The following is a 20806-nucleotide window of genomic DNA, read 5'->3' on the forward strand; positions in this document are numbered from 1 at the left end:
CGATCCTTCATTCAAATTACCAAAACTCTAAAACTAGTAAATCACTATATACAGGAATAAATCACATCCAATCCTTGAAGATAGATTCATGAAATCTCTACTATTTTGGTAACATGTTTGATATTTTGACTGGTTTATTTATGGGAGGTGGAAGATTTATGGATTTGTATAGCCTTTAGTAGTTATGCAACAAAGAATAAACCGGATTTTATGCCATTTTTCAGAAGGAAGTATTATTTGTAGCCATGGTTAATGTCAATTGGCATGCATTGTGAATTTTGAAATCAGCTACCGCCTGTGGCTTTCTCTCCTCCTTTGTTAGGAAAAAACTAATCTTCATTGTTGAACCTGTTGCAGAAGCTTCAGCATCAGTTTTCTCTTTTAACAATCATGGAGAAGAAAGGGAGAGTTGTAATGGAAAAGTTCGAGCTCGGGAGATTACTCGGACAAGGAACGTTTGCCAAGGTTTACTACGCAAGAAACACGACAACAGGCCAAAGCTGCGCCATTAAAATCATCGACAAAGAGAAGATAATGAAAGGCGGTTTGATCGACCAAATAAAACGTGAAATCTCTGTGATGAGACTCGTAAAACATCCCAACGTCGTTCGTTTGTACGAGGTAATGGCGAGCAAGTCGAAGATATATTTTGTAATGGAATACGTTAAAGGCGGAGAGCTTTTCGGTAAAGTCGCCAAAGGTAAGCTCAAAGAAGACGATGCCCGACCGTATTTCCAACAGTTAATCGCAGCTGTCGATTATTGCCATAGCCGAGGCGTTTATCACCGCGATTTGAAGCCTGAGAATCTGCTTGTCGATGAAAATGGAAACCTTAAAGTTTCCGATTTTGGATTGAGTGCTTTGAGGGAATCGAGGAGACAAGATGGCCTTCTTCATACAACATGTGGAACACCGGCTTATGTTGCTCCTGAAGTTATAGACATGAAAGGCTACGATGGTGCCAAAGTTGATATTTGGTCTTGTGGGGTGATTCTTTATGTTTTGTTGGCTGGTTTTCTTCCATTTCACGATGAAAATTTGATGGAGTTGTATAAAAAGATAAGAAAAGGTGAATTTAGATGCCCCCAATGGTTCCCGCCAGAGGTTCGTAAGCTTCTTTCCAAGATTCTTGATCCTAACCCTAGTCATCGAATCACGGTAGCCAAACTCATGGAAAATAGTTGGTACAAGAAAGGATATAAACATATCGATACCCCACCGTCGACACCCGATCGGGATCGTAATAATGACTCGATCATCGAAGACGTTCATGCGGCGTTCGACGACTGGTCCTCTTTGCCACCAGGAAACGTGGATGATGGTGACGGTAGTGTTTAAACCAAACTCTTTGATTTTAGTTTCCGTAACATCTATTAAATTATCACTTTAACCTATATTCATTTTTTTGGTATTTTGGATTCCAAAGTTCCATTTTGGAACAAAATGTCATTTTGTGAATAAAATCAGTTAGTCAACAAACGGTTAATACTCTAAATTATTGTCTTTTTCCCCCTAAAATAAAATTTTGAAGGTAAAGAAAATGATTAAAGTGACTATTTAGTCCAACATTAATTCTCTTTTTGCCCTCAAATGAAACATTAAGGTCAAAATACTCAAAAAAAAAAATATAGATCAACATTATTATCTAATCAAACATTTGAGGTACATTATGATAATATAGCTTTATTATAAAGACTAAATGGGCTCACAATGTTTGTCAAAGTTTTGTTCCACACAGGTAAGACGCAAGGGTGCATTGTGACACCAAGTTTCTTCAATGCGTTCGATCTCATTGCACTCTCACAAGGTTTCGATCTATCGGGTTTGTTCGAGGAAGATTTGGATCAAAGGGATTGCTCTCGATTCACGTCGAAAAAACCGGCTATCGATATCGTTTCCAAGTTCGAAGAAATAGCTCAGAGTGAGTGCTTTCGGATAATGAACAAAGATGGGAAGGTAAAATTGCAGGGAGTTAAGGAAGGGAGGAAGGGATTGCTGGCCATTGATGCTGAGATATTCGAGGTTACGCCTTCCTTTTATGTGGTGGAGATGACCAAAACGTCTGGGGATACGTTGGAATATAAGAAGTTTTGTAAGCAAGAACTCAAGCCTTCGTTGAAGGATATTGTTTGGGCTTGGCAAGGATCGGAGCAGCAAACCATCGATACTTAATATGGCTTAACAAGCTTTGCTTTGATTTCAGTCCTTTTTTGTGTCTTCAATTATATATATGTATGTTTGCAAATTTATTGGTGAAAAAATTAATAAACTGATAAATGAAAAAAATAAAAATTACTTTTATTTAATATTTAACTCATTTAGTCTATTTCTACAATCACGAAACAATAAAAATGTCATTCTATTGGATTTATAATTTTATACAAAAATAAAAGTATAAACCCCTCTCGCAATAAGTTTATAACGTTTACAAGTAGGAATTTACAAGTTTATGATCATATTATTTATCACCAAAAATTATTTACTAAGATATTTTATCTATTAATTATCATCTAATAAATTAATTAAACTTATAAATTATTTTTAATTAATAAATTTATAACATAATTTTTATTAAATACAATAAATCTAAATTAATCTCACAATAATGTAATGCTACCCAAAATATGCATAGTTTCTTGCGCTCCTTGGCGTTCAATTTCTTTCCCTATTATGTACTTTTTTTTTGGTTGGAAAAGAGCATAAAGCTAAAGAAACTACATACCTAATAGTATACTATCCTATTCTAACCTTCTAAGTAAGACGTCTAGAGGATGAGGGAATTCACGCATTCATTCCTGGACGGACCGTGCATACTTGGCTATCATGTTTGTCGTTTTGTTTGCTTCTCTTGGGGAGTATTCTAGAGTGAATGTCCATTCCCGGGCGAGCATGGTATCAATATGTTGTAATATGGTTAGTTGTCTCTCCTTATGCTTGCCATCTTTCGATCAGCTTCACGGCTTCGCTACTGTCAACTTCGATTATCACCTGCTTCTCGCCTCTTTCCAGGTTTTACGAAGTCCTTCAAGTATGCCCCATATGTTGAAAATTCAAATTTGAATTTGGCAAGGGGCGGCTGGCAATTTGGCAAGGGGCGGCTAAACCATTTACAAGATTAGTCATTAAGTTCCAACTATAAATACCCTAACTCATTTAGCTTCAAAATCATTCCAAATCATTTATTTTTTCCAATACTAAAAAGTTTAGAGAGTTTTATTGTGAGTTGTGAGTGTTTTGTAAACACTTGTAAATTTTCTCTCTTTAGTAAAAGATCTGCAACAGTCTGGAGACGTAGGCATAATTGGCCGAACCCCGTTATCAATTTCGAGTATTATTTTTCCGCTTTTATTTTGCAGTCTCACTAATCTGGTTATAGGGAAATTTCTCGTTTTATTTCCCAACAACTAGTATCAGGAGCTTTTGGTGGTTAATTTTGTCGATTTTTCTGTGAGGTTATTATTCACGTGAATAGTGAATTTCGTGAATAGTAAAATTTGGTCGTTACTATGAATTTATCGACGGATGTGTTCTAATACACGGTGGTTCGAAATAATTGTTAGAAACGATCCAAAAGAAGCCAGATTCGAGTGAAAGCAATAGCTGCAGACGAAGGTAAGGTGAAATTTGAGAAGTTCGATGGTGCAGACTTTGGCTTTTGGAAGATGCAGATTGAAGATTTTCTGTACCAGAAAAATCTATATCAACCTCTCTCAGGAAAGCAACCAGAGGGCATGAAGAATGAAGACTGAGCTCTTCTCGACAGACAAGCCCTCAGAGTTATCCGACTGACGTTATCCCGCAATGTTGCTTTCAACGTAGCAAAGGAAAAGACCACGGCATGTCTTATGGCAGCTCTCTCCAGTATATATGAGAAGCCATCGGCCTCAAACAAAATTCATTTGATGAGACGATTATTCAATTTACGGATGGCGGAAGGGGCATTAGTGGCTCAACACCTAAATGAACTCAACACAATCACAACCCAGTTGAGTTCCGTGGAAATTGAATTCGATGATGAAGTTCGAGCTTTAATTCTCTTATCATCTCTACCAGACAGTTGGAATGATACTGTTACAGCAGTCAGCAACTCGTCAGGAAATAGTAAATTGAAATTCGATGATGTTCAGGATCTGATAATGAGTGAAGAAACTCGATGGAGAGAATCGGGGGAAGCATCAAGCTCCTCAGCCTTGTACACGGAGTCTAGAGGGAGAACTTCATAAAGAAATTCAAATCTTGGAAGATCAAAATCCAGATGGAAAATCAAGAACATGAAAGAAAGATTTTAACTGTTATAATTATGGCAAGAAGGGTCACTTTAAAAGAAATTGTCGAGCACCGAAGAAAGATACCGGCGCACATGAATTTGCCAACATGACAGAGGAGACAGGTGATGCCATGATTCTAAGCATCAACAGTCCGATTGAATCATGGATCTTGGATTCAGGGGTATCTTTCCACTCCACCCCATGCCAAGAAATCATGGAGAACTATGTCAATTTTGGGAAGATTCATCTAGCTGATGATGAAACCTTGAAGATCGTCGGAAAATGAGACATTCGATTAAAGTTGACAAATCAGACCACCTGGAAGGTGAAAGGAGTGAGACATATTCCTGGTATCAAAAGAAATTTTATTTCTGTAAGACAACTTGATAGAGAAGGATATAGTACAACCTTTTCAGGATGTGAATGGAAGATTACCAAAGGAGCACTCGTCATTGCTCTTGGTAAGAAGACTGGTACTCTCTATGTAACCTCAAACTTAGAGAATATCATTGCAATAGCAGATGTTGATGGAAAATCAAACCTATGGCACCAAAGTCTTGGCCATATGAGCGAGAAATGGATGAAGACACTTTTGTCAAAAGGGAAGCTGCTGGATCTAAAGAATATAGATGTCGGACTATGTGAAGATTGCATTTTTGGAAAACAAAAGAAAGTCAGTTTTGTAAAGATTGGCAATACACTCAAGGCTGAAAAAGTTAGAGTTGGTTCATACTAATGTATGGGGACCATCTCTTGCAGGCTCACTATATTATGTCACCTTCATCGATGATTCTACAAGGAAGGTGTGAGTTTATTTTCCGAAGAAGAAATCAGAAGTCTTTGATACCTTCAGAAAATGGAAGGCCATGGTGGAAAATGAGACTGGTTTGAAAGTTAAGCGGGTTGAGGTCTGATAATGGAGGAGAGTACAAAAATAGTAGATTCAGAGATTTCTGTTCAAATAATGGGATCAAGATGGAGACAACAGTTCCCATGACACCGCAACAGAATGACGTAGCAGAGCGCATGAACAAAACTCTGAATGAACGTTCCAGAAGCATGAGGATACATGTCGGATTGCCCAAATTACTATGGGCTTAAGCTATCAACACTGCAGCTTACCTAGTCAACCGTGGGCCCTTAGTTCCCTTGGATGGTGGAATACCATAGGAAGTTTGGAGAAAGAAAGAAATAAACCTTTCACACTTAAGAGTGTTTGGTTGTATTTCTTATGTACACATAAATTTTACTGAAAGAAGTAAACTTGATGCCAAATCCAACAAATGTGTCTTTGTTGGTTATGGTGGTGATGAGTTTGGTTACCGGTTTTGGGACTATGAAAATCGAAAGATCATCAGAAGCAGAGATGTCATTTTCAATGAGAATGTGATGTACAAAGACAGATCAACCATAGAATCAAGTAGCTCCAATACCGAAACCGAAACAAAGGAATTTGCTGTGTTTGAGGAGATTTCCGGAAATGATGTTCAGATCAGTCCTGAAGAAGTTCAAGAAGAACCAGGCACACCAGAATTGAGACGCTCCTCCAGAATTCCTAAACCAACCCAGCGTTATTCGTCTTCTTTGCACTACTTGTTGCTGACTGATAATGGTGAACCAGAGTGCTATGATGAAGGAATGCAGGTGGAGGATTCAGACAAGTGGGAGTCTTCCATTAAAGATGAGATGGACTCGCTTATGTCAAATCAGACGTGAGAATTAGTTGAATTACCACCAAGCAAGAAAGCGCTCCATAACAAGTGGATTTATAGGATCAAAGAAGAGCACGATGGGAGCAAACGCTACAAAGCAAGATTGGTTGTCAAAGGTTTTCAGCAAAAAAATGTATCGACTACAATGAAATTTTCTCTCCAGTCGTGAAACTATCTACAATCAGATTGGTGTTAAAAATTGTAGCTGCAGAGAATCTACGTCTTGAGCAGTTAGATGTGAAGATAACTTTCCTTCATGGTGATATGGAGGAAGAAATCTATATGAGGCAGCCAGAAGGCTTTATAAAAGCAGACAAGAAAAACCTGGTATGCAGGTTGAAGAAGAGCTTGTATGGTTTAAAACAAGCTCCTAGACAGTGGTACAAGAAGTTCGATAGTTTCATGAGTAGCAGTGATTTTACCATATGCCAAGCATATCATTGTTGCTATATCAAGAAGTTCGACAACAACTTCATTATTTTATTGTTGTACGTTGATGACATGCTCGTTGTAGGCTCAGACATACAAGAGATTATAAACTTGAAGCAAATATTGTCGAAGTAGTTTGCAATAAAAGATCTGGGCACTGCAAAGCAGATTCTTGGGATGAAGATTAAGAGAGACACAAAGTCGGGGACTTTGATGTTATTACAAGCTGAGTACATCAACAAAGTACTCTCCAGGTTCAACATGCAAGATGCTAAACCAGTAAGTACACCTTTAGGTGTTCATTTTAGACTCTCCAAAGAACAGTCACCAAAGAAGGAGGAAGAACGTGCACACATAGTGAAGGTTCCGTATGCCTCAGCAATTAGAAGTCTGATGTATGCCATGGTGTGTACTAGACAAAATATTGCTCATGCAGTGGGAGTTGTTAGCAGGTACATGAATAATCCGGGCAAGGTACACTGGGAAGCAGTCAAATGGATCCTCAGATATCTGCGGGGTACCACAAACAAAGCACTTTATTTCAAAGGCGGGGATACGATACTGACAGGTTATGTAGATGTTGACTTAGCCGGAAATGTTGACATCAGAAGGAGCACTACAGGGTATGTCTATACTCTAGGAGGTACTGCAGTGAGTTGGGTCTCTCAACTACAGAAGATAGTTGCTCTTTCCACAACTGAAGCAAAATATGTCGCTGTTACGGAAGCCAACAAAGAGATGGTCTGGCTCCAAAGTTTCTTGTAAGAGTTAGGCAAGAAACAAGAAAATAATGTCTTGTATTGCGATAGTCAAAGTGCTATCCATCTAGCGAAAAATCTGTCTTTTCATTCCAGGATGAAGCACATACAATTGCGATATCATTTTATCCGGTCTTTTCTGGAAGATGAGATTTTGAAACTTTAAAAGATTAGTGGAGCTCAAAATCCGGCAGACATGTTAACAAAGACGGTGACTACGGACAAACTAAAGTTTTGTTCAACTTCAGTTGGCATGCTAGAATAAGAAAACCAGAAATGTTGATGCATTGATCAAGGTGTGAAGATGATTAAAATCAGTCTTCAAGTGGGAGATTGTTGAAAATTCAAAGTTGAATTTGGCAAGGGGCGGCTAAACCAAATTAGGCAGCACCAAATTGTTGAAAAATTGTGAAAGGATAATTGCAATTTAGTCCTTGCATTTTAGGGTATTTACAAGATTAGTTCTTAAGTTTCAACTATAAATACCCTAATCCATTTAGCTTTAAAATCAGTACAAATCATTTATTTCTCCCAATACTAAAGAGTTTAGAGAGTTTTCTTATGAGTTGTGTGTTTTGTAAACACTTGTAAATTTTCTCTCTTTAGTAAAAGATCTACAGCAGTCTAGAGTCGTAGGCATAATTGGCCGAACTCCATTATTAATTTCATGTATTATTTTTCTACTTTATTTCACATTCTCACTAATTTAGTTTTAGAGAAATTACTCGTTTAATTCCCAACACCATAATTCTGATGCCAGTGGGGAACAATAGTCTGTCCTTTCTGTAAATCCCAACAGTCATTCTCCTTCGTGACTTCGCGCGATCAAGATGCCGCAAGCTGCCTCTTCGGAGTTTGGTTGTCTAGATCCATCGGTGTTGACTTTGCACCAAGATGCTTCAGGCGGTTACAAACTAGATTTTTGGTTCTGCCTTATTGTGGTGTTTTGAGCTTTGAGTCTTGCAGTTGAGAAGATTTCCTGAGATAATCTTTTCGCTTTGTCTATGACTGGTTCTCTTTCAACTAAATCTGGGTCAAAAAGGCATTTGTTCCTCCTATCCCAAGGTGACCAAATCACAACGCTAAAAAATGAGCTCCAATTAGGTATTTCATTAGACGGTGCCGTTTTGCGTTACAGAATCCTGGTTATCTAGGATTGTAGACTACCACTGAGGAACTCATTCAGATCGGTGGGGTTAAAGAGTTATTCCTAAACTACAAATGTAGTAGGGCATTCTCTAATGATGATGTCTTCAAGCACAGCCACAAGTTTCGTAACTCGCTACTGTCGCCATGTGTCTGCGCACACGTTCAGCGTTGGTAGCAAGCGTTCCTTACATGCAAGCCATAGGAAAGCTTTAACTCTGGGTGGCGATGAGTGACCATAGCTTCCTCTCATGCTTCTCGTTTTGTCTTGGAAGGGTTTTGTAAGCCGGACTAATTGAGAATAATATGTTTCTGAAGCTCTCCATCTGGGAGTATCACAAATATTGTCCTTTATTGGTGGAGGGAAAGCTTGCAAGTGTCTTATAACATCAAATGATAAAAATTGAGTCACTTTATTCCACTTCCAGTTTCCTTTCGTTGTGACAAGTTTGCACACTTTTTCAGAGTTACCAGTAATGGTTACAGACATGAGTCTCGTAAAGGGCCCATATTCTTGAGCCCAACGTCATTCTAGAATTCTCTGTCTTACCATTGCACGCGTTCCATATTAAGCTAGCTTTGAAAGCAGACAATAATTTGTTGATCCCTTTTCAAAGGTAGTGATGGATTTTTTATTTGGTTAATATTTTGTTATCAATTAATATGTGTTACCTCTATTTTTATAGTGTTAATTTGGGTTATTTATGTTTAAATTTATGTAGTACTCTATTTTTCCAAGAAATTAAATTAAATGGTAAATTAAACAAATTTTCCTATTTTTATGAGATAAGTCGACGCCAACTCTAATTAGAAGACCAATCCATGCACCAACTCTGATTAAATAATTCAGTCAGCAAGATCAAAACATAAAAGCAAGGCGAACCACAATTCTTTAGAAATTAAAAGTTATAATTAAATTCAAACATCTTAAAATTTATTATATATTTAATTAGGATTTTAGTTTTCTTAGAATTTCAATTAGGATTTTTAGTTTACTATTAATTAAGAATTAAGTGTTTTTATTTTTCTAAGAGTTGGTATTTTATTTTTCATTAGGTTATCTCAAAGCTATAAATACCCTCTAGGTGTGAAGCTTGAGACATGTTCAGAATTTAGTAAAGAACTGATTTTGGCTTTTTCTTTGTTTTAGTTTCTTTCAATAAAATTATTTTCTTCACCGTATTTTCTCTCTTCCACACGCCATGTATGTATTCTATCATACTTGGGTAAACTTTGTCTTAGCTGATAGTTGAGCTACGACTTGATCTGATCTAGTGAGAATTGCAAAAGCGCTTCATATCTTGAGACTCTTTCTTGATTTTCGGTAGACAATGAGAGACAATTGACCTTTCTTCAAGCATCTTAATATTTTCAATCCAAAGAGTGCACATTGGCTTGATTGACATTGTGATCTACAGTTAGGTAGGAGAGTCAGCTTGTAGCAAATTTAATTCCCTAAGAAAAAACTTAGCGACGGTCTGCTAAGGGAAATCAATATCTGGTTATATTCTCATCAAGACGCCATAACCCGAGCGTAGACTTTTCCAGTTACTAAACCAACATTGGCATTAATATCGATAGTTGATATTCATCCAAACAAGGGCTAAATTTCAAGGATTGACTTTAGAAATTAGTTCACCAGAAAGAAAAGCAAGTTACAAGGGTTGAACCTTGTAGACTATAACTGGAAGGCATCCGAAGTAAAATATATTTTAGTGATCGAGACGGATTGAGGCAAAGATAAGCTGAATGTTATCTCTCATCTTAATTAATTATCTACATTTTACTTTTCTTATTTTTTTGCTTTCACTTTAGTTTTATATTATTTATTTAATTATTTGATTATTCAAACCCCTCTTTTTAATTCTTTTGTTTTACAGGTTTTCTTGGTTAGCATCAAATCAAATCTAAGTTAGAAATTTCTAAATCTCTGTTGACTAACCCCTTCTTCCCTATTATACGTTTATATCTTACTAATCGGAGAAAAAATGATTTATTTATTTAACAATTATCACGCTTGTTAGGTAGGATCCTTTGCGTCCATTTAGAGTACATGGCAGGTTCTCATTTAACTTATATTTACTTCCCACAACTCAATCCAAGAGTAGATCGGTCCTGCTGATTAGTTTGTAGGCAAGTTTTAAGATGAAAGCCTTGATTTGGTTGTTCAGATGCTTCAGACCTTGACCGTTCTGTTTCACTAACAAGCTGAGTGTGTCTCAATTAACAAGGTGAACTCCTCCCCATTCCTGTGACCGACCCCATATAAAGCCACATATTAATCGTTCAATCTCATTGCATACATCTTTAGGGAGCAACGAGGTCTGCATGGCATAGTAGGGAATGGCGGGTGGTACCGATTTGGCTAAAACAATTCTATATGCCAGCGAGAGAGACGAGGCTTTCCATCCTAAGAGGCGATCCTGTACTTTTTGGATAATTTGATGATATGTGGCTGTGGTGACTCTTTTGTGGATTAATGGTACCCCTATATATTTACCAAGGTCATCGACTTTCGTAAAGCCTAGATTTCCACTGATCATATCCTTGGTTTGAGGCGGTACATTCTTGGAAAAGAAGATGTTTGTTTTCTGGATACTAACCTTCGGGCATGAGCTTTGACAGAACTTTCGAATTAACTCTTTAATCACATTAAGTTGTGAAGTATCTTCTTCCGCGAAAATGATAAAATCGTATGCGAAGAAAAGATGGGAGACGATCGGACCATTTGAAGTGAGTTGGATAGACTTCCATCTGTCGTTTTTAATTCCGTGTTAATAGCTTGAACCAGTATTTCCATACAAATAACGAAGATGTATAGAGATAAAGGATTTCCCTGCCATATACCTCTTGAAGGTTTGAAAGAATCAGATAATTCCCCATTCTAGACCACTTGCATAGAGGAGGAACTTACGCAATTCATAATGACTTTCCTTAGAACAGCTGGAAATCCTATATCGGATAATGTATCTTTAATGAATGATCATTCAAGGATATCATATGCTTTTTCCAAGTCGATTTTGATTGTTATCCATCCCTTCCTCCCTTTTTTACTTCGCATTGCATGGATTACCTCATATGCCAGAATGATATTATCCGTTATAGAACTACTGGGATAAAGCTCATCTGGCTACCGGATATTAGGTCAGAAAGAAAAGGTTTGATCCGATTAACTAGCACTTTTGTGGCAATTTTATATAACGCTGAGCATATGATGATTGGTCTGAACTGAGATATTGTTTCGGGATTGTCTAATGTTGGAATAAGTACAAGCACGGTATTGTTTAGATCCGTATCGATCGGTTCTCCTTTTAGAATACGACGTAAGCACTGGCATACACCTTTCCTAACGATGTTCCAATTTCATTGATAGAAAACAGCATGGATGCCATCTACTCCTGGAGCCATATTGAACAATGCTTCCTTGATTTCTGCATCCTCAAAGGGGATGTTCAGGGAGTTTAAAAGATGCGGCTCAATAATAGGGAAGAGCCCACGTGACTCGTAAGGCAGTGCGATTGTCAGGGCACTAGTAAATAAATCCTTGTAGAAATTGATTGGATGGTTCTTGAGGAGTTTCTGATTTGAAGACCATTCACCAGATGGGAGCTTCAGAACTGTGATTGTTTTTCGTCTTTGCTTAGCTACGACTTTCATATAAAATTATTTGGTGTTTTTCCCCGTGTTTGATCCAATTACATCGGTAAAATCAACGAGATAATGCGTTGATTTTTTTTTTTTCACGAGATAGTGCCCTCGCCAGATTAATTACTCACATGGGGTGATCTCTACAGTCCCTGAAATAGTGTCCTCGCCAGATTAATTGCTCAGATGGGGTGATCTCTACAGTCCCCATATAGGTCGTCAGGTGCTCCGGGCGACGTGGGTAGATTGCCATGCACGCCCAGCGACCTACCAGGTCGCCATGCACGCCCAGTGACCTAAGTAGGTCGCCATGCAATCCATGCAGCCCCCAAAGGTCGCAATGCAGTTCATGCTTGGCAAATGCCTGAACAATGTTGGTGGTTTAGACATTGCCCTTTCCTTCTACCCTGAGTGTGCAAATGATCCCAAAAACCCAAAGTGGTGGGACCATTTACATTGCGCCATGGCTCATTACAAATTCGTCCTCGCAATTGAAAATACTGTTACAGAGAGCTATGTGACCGAGAAGCTATTTTACGCTCTGGACTCTGGTGCAGTACCTATCTATTTTACAGCAAAATGAGTGTTGGACTGCATGGCGACCTTTGGGGATTGCATGGACTGCATGGCGACTTACCCCATCTCACAGAAACGTCGCCCGGAGCACCTGGCGACCTATATGGGGACTGTAGATATCACCTCATCTGAGCAATTAATCTGGTGAGGATACTATCTCGTGAAAAAAAAATTCAGCGCATTATCTCGTTGATTTGGCCAATTATATCTAGCTCGTTATGACCACAGGAATTCTTCTCGTCTGATGACGTTATCAAGATCAATTAAAAGTTCTTTTTCAAGAATGGCGAGGTTATTCGAAAAATGGTGTGAGAGTGTTTTAACTGTATCTCGGAGGCGTGCTCGGATTATCCTGCTCTTCTGCTCGATTATACCAAAGACGTTTTAGTTCCATAGTGCTACTTCAATTGTAAATTTCTTCAAGTTGCTAGTAATCTCACCGTCCCTACCCATATAGATTTTAAAAAAAAAATTCAAGTCTGGGTGATCCAGCCATGCAGCGAGAAGTCGAAATTGTTTGGTTTTCTTTGAGCTTTGAGCGAAGTTCGTATGTAGTAGGGGCTGTGATCAGAGCCTATACGTTCAAGGTGGGTCACTTTGGATCTAGGATAGACATTATCCGATTCCATATTCCTTAGGCAACGATCTAACCATTGTCAAAGGTTGCCTCGTCTCTAGGTGAAGTTCTGGCCTTGGAAGTCAATTTCTATGAGAGCGTTATCGAAGAAAAAATCGTTGAAAAGGCTAATGTACCCTTTTTTATTCATGCTGCCTCCTAGCCTATCTTTATTCCTCAATAAGCAATTAAAAGCCCCTCCTGGGATCTAAGGTTTGTTGTTATAGGGATTAAGAGTAGAGAGCATGTTCCATAAGTGTTTCCTGATGGATATGTGGGGATTGGCATAAACAACAGTAAAATGGTGCCATTTCGTGTTATTATCTTCCTTGAACTTGTCATGAACAAACTGATTTGGGATCCGGAGGATGTTCACTTGGATCGAGCTGTCCCAAAGAATTCAAATTCATTTGTTGAACCCCAGAGCTTCAACTCGAAAGAAATTTTCAAAACCAAAGAAACTGATGGTCTTGTCAGCTTTCTGGCCACTCACTCGAGTTTCAAAAAGTGCCACGATTTTGGGTCTGTATGTCTTCATTAGTTTATTAAACTAGTGAAAGATAAGGTGCGTTGCACCTAGTGTGTTCCAGAAGAGTAGCTCTACAAAACCAAGGGAAATTTATTGTAATGTTACTCTCAACATGAGGTAACACTACCACTTTCCAACCTTTTTGGGAGTGACTTCCATGTCCGTTGACTGGGTGGGTACTTGTACCTTGGCGTGTAGCTTGTTTATGGTTGGTTGTGGTGTTCCTTTATGAGAGGTGGCCACTTGAATCTAGTCCGAAAGGAGGGGTGTTGGGGGCTTTATATTCCCCTGGCCTCTTGACTTTCAACTTTCTATGGTTGATTTTGGGAATGACAGAGTCTATGGATTTACGCCATCTTTGAGAGTATGTAGCATTCCCTATGTCCTCCTTGATAGAGATAGCTATGTGATGGCCTTTCTCAATTTCTAGTTGGTGTTTTAAAATTGTTCTTCCTTCAACGCCAAGATTTGGAATTCATCACTTTGCAGGTTTTGGGTGGTATGCTGTTTCTCCAATACCTCGTTAGTCGTAATTGGGACATCTATCAGCAATTCAGCATGTTGTTATCTTCATCCACGTCCAACACGATCATCTCTTTTCTATCTTATAAAACCCTTAACCCACATTCGTACCCAAATACAAGTTAAGGCACACTATATATGTATAATATTTACTACTTAAAACCGGTAATTTTTTTTTTTTTTAAATTTTCAAATTTAACATTTATTATTAAACTATTTAATCACATAAAATCATAGTAAAATATTTAATTTTCAATTCACACCCAATTTCAGACAATTCAATACTATTACATATTGCAATTAAAATAATTTAAAAATCAACATATTAAATTTTATAACATAATTTATTACTACACTCATACATAACTGCTTAGCCACTTATCATATTTTCACCTCTCCTCATTACATTTTCTCATACCATATTACTCTACGATTTTAGCACAACTCTTATCGCATACTTTTACATCACCATATATACATAACATTTGTAATGTCTATGATTAAATTTATTTAAATGTCTTCTTTATGGTTATTGTCTACTGCCACAAGACAACCTGTTGACAACAACTATTACTATAATATCCACATTATGCACATATACTTATCATTCATATTCCAATCCAAACCAATATAACTTTTTGTCTATAAATCATTCAATACAAATTAAGCTTTGCATATAAAACTTTACTGTAACATAATAATTAAACTTGTACTGTCTTGTCTTCCTATATTGTTCCTTTTTTTATACTGTTCCTTTCACTGTACTGTTCCTCTTTCCTGTACTATTTCTTTTATTATACTATATATTTTTATTGTATTGTATCTATTAATGTATTATTATTTTAATTTCCTTTTATAGCCCAATGTATAATCATGAGAATACATGATACCCGAGTCAGTAACTAGTGTTTTGTATGGTATGCAGTATAATTTGCCAGTAATATTATGGCACATTCAGTGCCTAGTATGTAGTATAAATTATCAGAAACAGATTGCACCCTTGATGCCATACATAAATATCGGTGTTATAGAACACAACATCACAATATTGTAATCAGAAATCAGATATGGTAACTCACAATGTCAATACATCGTGAAGCCCAAAATGCACATATAGTGCACTTAATGCACTTGTAGTGTCAGAACGCACATGTAGTGTCGGAACGTACATAAAGTGCTAGATCGCACATAGAGTGTTAGGCTAGTGTACATGAATATACTAGATACAGAAACAGATATAGAAACAGATATAGAATCACTCCACTTCGTGTATCACTTACTCTCAAGTCTTATATACTAGGCTTTTATTTAAATTTTATATTCTTTTTCATATATAAATATTCATAATAAAATTATCAAATTCATATATTATTTCAAAACATATATTAGTACTTTAATTAACATAATAAGCTCATGTTCGAATAAATTTTTTAAAAATACAATAATACTTATCTGATATTAATTTTTTTCTCTCGAACAACATTTACTTAACTTTTTAAATTTAACCTTTCAAGTCCCTCTAATAATTATTCATCACTAAAATTTACTTAAATTTCACACATAAACTTATATTCAACTTCTCTTTTAACCCATAATTTCTCCATTTTTACACTTTAACCCTTTAACTTATACAATATTTCCAAATCAGTCCCAAATTAATATTTTAACATCAGAATTATCATTTTATTATTTACACTTCAAGTGCTTTAATACTCATATTTATTCAATAACTTTCAACTCACAATTTATGCAATTTATATTTTGGTCCCCAAACTTTAACAAACTTACCAATTAACCCAAAATCAACATTCTAACATTAAATCAACTTTTTAATAGTTAATTCCAATATAGTACTTAAAATTGTAAACAACTACACAATTGTCATTTAAGTCCTCAACCTTTTCCATTTTTACGATCTAGCTCTTATACATTTTACAACCTTCCAAATTCTATTCCAAATCCATAATTTAACCATACGATGAATTCTAAAAGAATTCATTTCAACTTCTCTATTTTATTGAATATGGTTCTCTTTGCCATTTAATTCCAAATTCAAGTATTACAAGACAATTTCAAACATTCTGACAACGTATTCAATCCTATTCATCAACTTTATACCAAATTCCATTTTAGGCTCATAATTTATACAATCTTGTAATTTGATCCTCAATCTTAACGATATTACAAATTGACTTTTATTTAAGCTTCAATTATCACAACTAAAATTCCAATGCTTAATTCAAACATAATACCTTAATATTTACATAATTTTCATTTAAGTCTCTATCTTTTCCATATTTATAGTTTGGTCATCTAACTTTACCAAAATGATCCAATTTCACATTCTATAATCAAATTCAACATTCTAACAATAGATTCCAACATAGTATATTACATATTGAATAATTGCAATTTAGTCTCTAAGTTTTTCCATAAATTTTGAATAGGTTCATATTATTCCACAAATTTCTAATTTGAACCAAATTAACATTCCAATATCAAATCCATTACTCCAACATTCAATTTCAACATAACTTATCAACTATTAAACAATTACACATTAATCCCTATATTTCTCAAATTATAAGAATAGAGCCATATACTTTTACAATTTTCCAAATTGATCTAAATAACATTTCAAGCATGTTGAATCACTCATACACCATTTCTAAACCTTGTATAGTTTTCCTACAATTTTTCTTTATTTTTCTCCCTAGGTAAAATTGATTAAAATGACTTAAGCTTGATTTTCAACTTAATTTAAACACGAATTCATCTTCTAAACAATATTTTTATTCATTATAAATCATTTCCATATCAACAAAAATCCAAATTCAACACTTTCTCATGAAATTCAACCATGGTCGAGTAGTATATAAGTAATTCTAAGTAGTTTTAATCATCATTCAAGCTTAGAAACAACTCTAAAATATCAACAACAAAAAAGTCTATCCTTAAATCATCAAAACCCAACTTGTTCATCATTCACTCTAACAACCAAACCATTTATGCAAGCATAGAACTATTCGTATCAAATGATAAAGAATTCCATTTAAATCATTTTTTCTATTTCATTTCTTAATCTAAAAATCAAAGGAAATGGCTAAAAAATGAAGAAAATAAAGAAAACTTCTAAAAGACTAAGTTTAAAACAAAATAGAGTTACTGCTGAATACACAAGGGTCTATATAACAGTACATGCCCTATAAGAATAATCAAAGACGTATTCTAGGTGCCTCGGTTGATCTGGAACCACTTTCGACGATAATGCCCTGCTACTGGTCACCTACAAACCTGCGTATGAAAACACATTCCATACGCTAAGATTACGAGCTCAGTGCCTCATAAATAACTATATTGTACTACATGCATTCACTAAATGAGCTGGCTAGTGGTACGAGTCTGAAACATGCAAAATACTTATATGGACTACTGAGTAGGCATCATGGCATGATTGAGGGTTCTGCATCGGGTATCTAGGGTGAGATCCGGAGCTCACGCTCCCCTCTAGCCTTTCTGAGATACCATCGGATATCTAGGGTGAGATCCGGAGCTGCATTAGAAATATACACCTACCAACTTACTCCATCGAGTCTTGCAGCATCTGCGCCAGTCGGTTACTAAAGTGCCTTGGCACTTGACTGGATATCCAACTGACTATCGTGTTCTGCTAAAGAAACTAAGGTGTTATGGCTGTTTACCAAGTGTCAAACAAGGCTAATTTTATGTAAATCCTAGCTATTATTGTTTCTAATTGTTCTGATATTAGTTTTTGTTCTCTCTTATAGTTTTATCTACTATAATATCGATTTATTTGAGCCCCTCGAGTTTAATCCCTTAACCATTGGACTATTTATCCAAAATTGTCTGTGTGTAACAATAGTGACCATTTAGTATCGAGACTGAACCTTGAGTATCGATACTCACCTGTTGGTATCGATATTTACTGACTGAGATGGGCTGATTAGGTAAAGGTTATCGATACTCCATGATGAGTATAAATACTTTGATATTGGGTATCGATACTGGCCTGAGTATCAATAACATTGATGTTTTAAAAAAAATAACTCAGTATCGATACTCCTACTAAGAGTATCAATACTCTACCTTGGGTATCGATACTCCCTTGAGTATCGATACCAAAAATGGATACTAAGTCTGATTTATGTCCCCCTAGTATCGATACCACGTTATGGGTATCGAAACTAGCCCTACAATATTAATACCCTTGGATGAGTATTGATATTTCCTTCCTAAAAATTGTGCTATTTTTACCATAGCTGAAGAACAATATTGGTATTGTTCTTTTAGTACTGATACCCCTGCTTGAAAATGCCCTATTTTGGTCATGAAATATGTAAACTTTCGCCCCAAAATTCATATTAAGGTTCCTAATTGTTATTAGATTGTTCTGTCTATTAAAAAGGGTCATAAAGAGTCCATAAACATGTTGAAGACACCCTAACATTGAAATTTACCATGAACATGCTTCTAACTTCGACAATTTACCAAACTCACACCTAATGATCTACATGTGGTATAGATTATTTAAAAGTGTGTAACCTGATGATTTAAATTGCTGGAAGCTCTCAAGAACTCAATCAAGAGTGAGCTTCTCATTTCCTCTAGCTTTGGAGCTTTCTTCAACTTTTCTCACTAAGCAAGAAATCAAACACCATGGTTACTAGTTGTTTTTAGAGGTTTAGAAGGATTTAAAAACACTTTCTAAGACTAGAAATCTATAAAAATATATTAAACCTTATACGTTTCTTAAACCCCCCATAAAACTCATTTTTGACAACCATGGCCAAACCTTACAAGAGATGACTTGAATTAAAGCTTTAGATGAGTATGATATAATTTTTACCTTGGTTTGATAGGAAAAGATGGAAATAAACTAAACCTCCCTCTTTTTAATTAGTTTGCTTATGAAAAAAAATGCTTGGGAGAATAAGACAGTTTTGTGAAGAAAAAGAGAGGGTTTATTTCAGACGTGAGATCACCAAACTTAATGGGATTTCAGCTTTTGAAAATAAAAATAGTTTAATTACTTCTTTGGTCCCCTTTATTTTTGCCACAAACTAAAAATACCATTTTTATTCACTATTGGGCTCAATCTAAGCATGATTTCACTTTAACTTGGGTCATAGCTTCCTTCAAGATACGAGGCTTAACTAAAACCCAACTAAGATTAACTTCAAACTCCTAACCCAAAATTCGGACCTTAAAACTCCCCTTCCTAAATAGAAGTTTCATCTTTAAAATTTACCTAGATAGAAGATGTAAGGGTACTGGAGCTTCATGTCCTCCTCGATTTCCCAAGTTGCTTACTCAACTGTTTCACATCTCTTGCTAAAATTTTGATTAGTTCCTTTGAATAGGTCATGTGTTGACTGAACTCAATCTGTTCTAAGGGTATGACGTAAAAAGGATCCAAATAGTATCTCCTGAGTATGGATACATGGAACACATTGTGGATGCGCTCTAATTGTAGTGGTAAGGCTAACCTATAAGCCGTTGGTCCGACTTTCTCAAGTATCTCATAAGGTCCTATGAAACGTGGAGTCAACTTACCTTTGCACCCAAAGAGAAGTACTTTCTTCTAAGGGCAAACCTTGAGGAACACCTTGTCCCCAACTATGAACTCAATATCTTTACGCTCAAGTCCACGTAAGACCTCTGCATTTTTTAAGTTTCCCTTAGCCAATTTTTAATCAACGAACTTTCTATTCTATTTCTCTGATCAAGTCTAGACCTACTATCTTACCCTCACTGGGCTTTTCTAACATAACAAAGTCCTACATTTACGCCCATACAAGGCCTCATATGGAGCCATATAAATGCTCGACTGAAAACTATTATTATAGGTAAACTCCACTAAAAGAAAGTGGTCATCCCAACTACCCTCTAGATCTATAATAGTACCTCTAAGCATGTCTTCTAGAATTTGGATAACTCGTTCAGACTTGCCAGCTGTCTATGGATAGAAAGATGTGTTGTAGTGTAGTTTGGTGCCTAAGGATTCGTGAAGGGATTTATAGAAGCAGGAAGTGGATCGAGGGTCTCTGTCTAATATGATGGTAGTCGATACACCATGCAACCTCACTGTATCATGGATTTAGAACTGAGCTAACCTCTCTAAGGTATAGTTCATCATAATTGGGAGAAAATAAGTTGATCTAGTTAAGTGGTCTACAATGACCCAAACTGTATCTTGTATCTGTCTGGTCATTCTAACCCATTCACAAAGTCCATGGTTATCATTTCCCATTTACATTAAGAAATCTGAAGTGTCTGAAGTAATCCTTAGGGAACCAGGCGTTCCTATTTGATCTACTAACACACTAGACACCTAGCGAAAAACTCTGACACTTCCCTTTTCATGCCCAACCACCAAAACAATTGATGAAGCTCTTGATACATCTTGTTGTTGACTAGGTGTGTTGAGAGTTGGTTGAAATGTGCCTCATGGAGAATATTACTATGAAACTGAGCATCTGTGGGTACACACAATTGACCCCTGAAGCAGCACAAGACCCAGGGCCTCACCTTGGCGAGCATGCTCAACTTGGATTCTCAACCTGTGATATGAACTCTACAATATT

The 20806-nt window shown here is 36.3% G+C and overlaps 1 protein-coding gene across 1 annotated transcript; it reads left to right on the plus strand.

Moving 5' to 3' along the window:
- Window positions 1-321: 321 nt before the first annotated feature.
- LOC120126190 (CBL-interacting serine/threonine-protein kinase 20-like) lies at window positions 322-2172 on the plus strand. The gene is made up of 2 exons (XM_039144455.1): window positions 322-1327; window positions 1739-2172. The coding sequence occupies exons 1-2, from the start codon at window positions 391-393 to the stop codon at window positions 2170-2172; spliced, it is 1371 nt and encodes a 456-aa protein (XP_039000386.1). The 5' UTR covers window positions 322-390.
- Window positions 2173-20806: the final 18634 nt, after the last annotated feature.

Source organism: Hibiscus syriacus, unplaced genomic scaffold (genome assembly GCF_006381635.1).
Source record: "Hibiscus syriacus cultivar Baekdansim isolate YM2019G1 unplaced genomic scaffold, ASM638163v2 tig00110450_pilon, whole genome shotgun sequence".
In the NCBI taxonomy this organism is placed as follows: Eukaryota; Viridiplantae; Streptophyta; class Magnoliopsida; order Malvales; family Malvaceae; genus Hibiscus; species Hibiscus syriacus.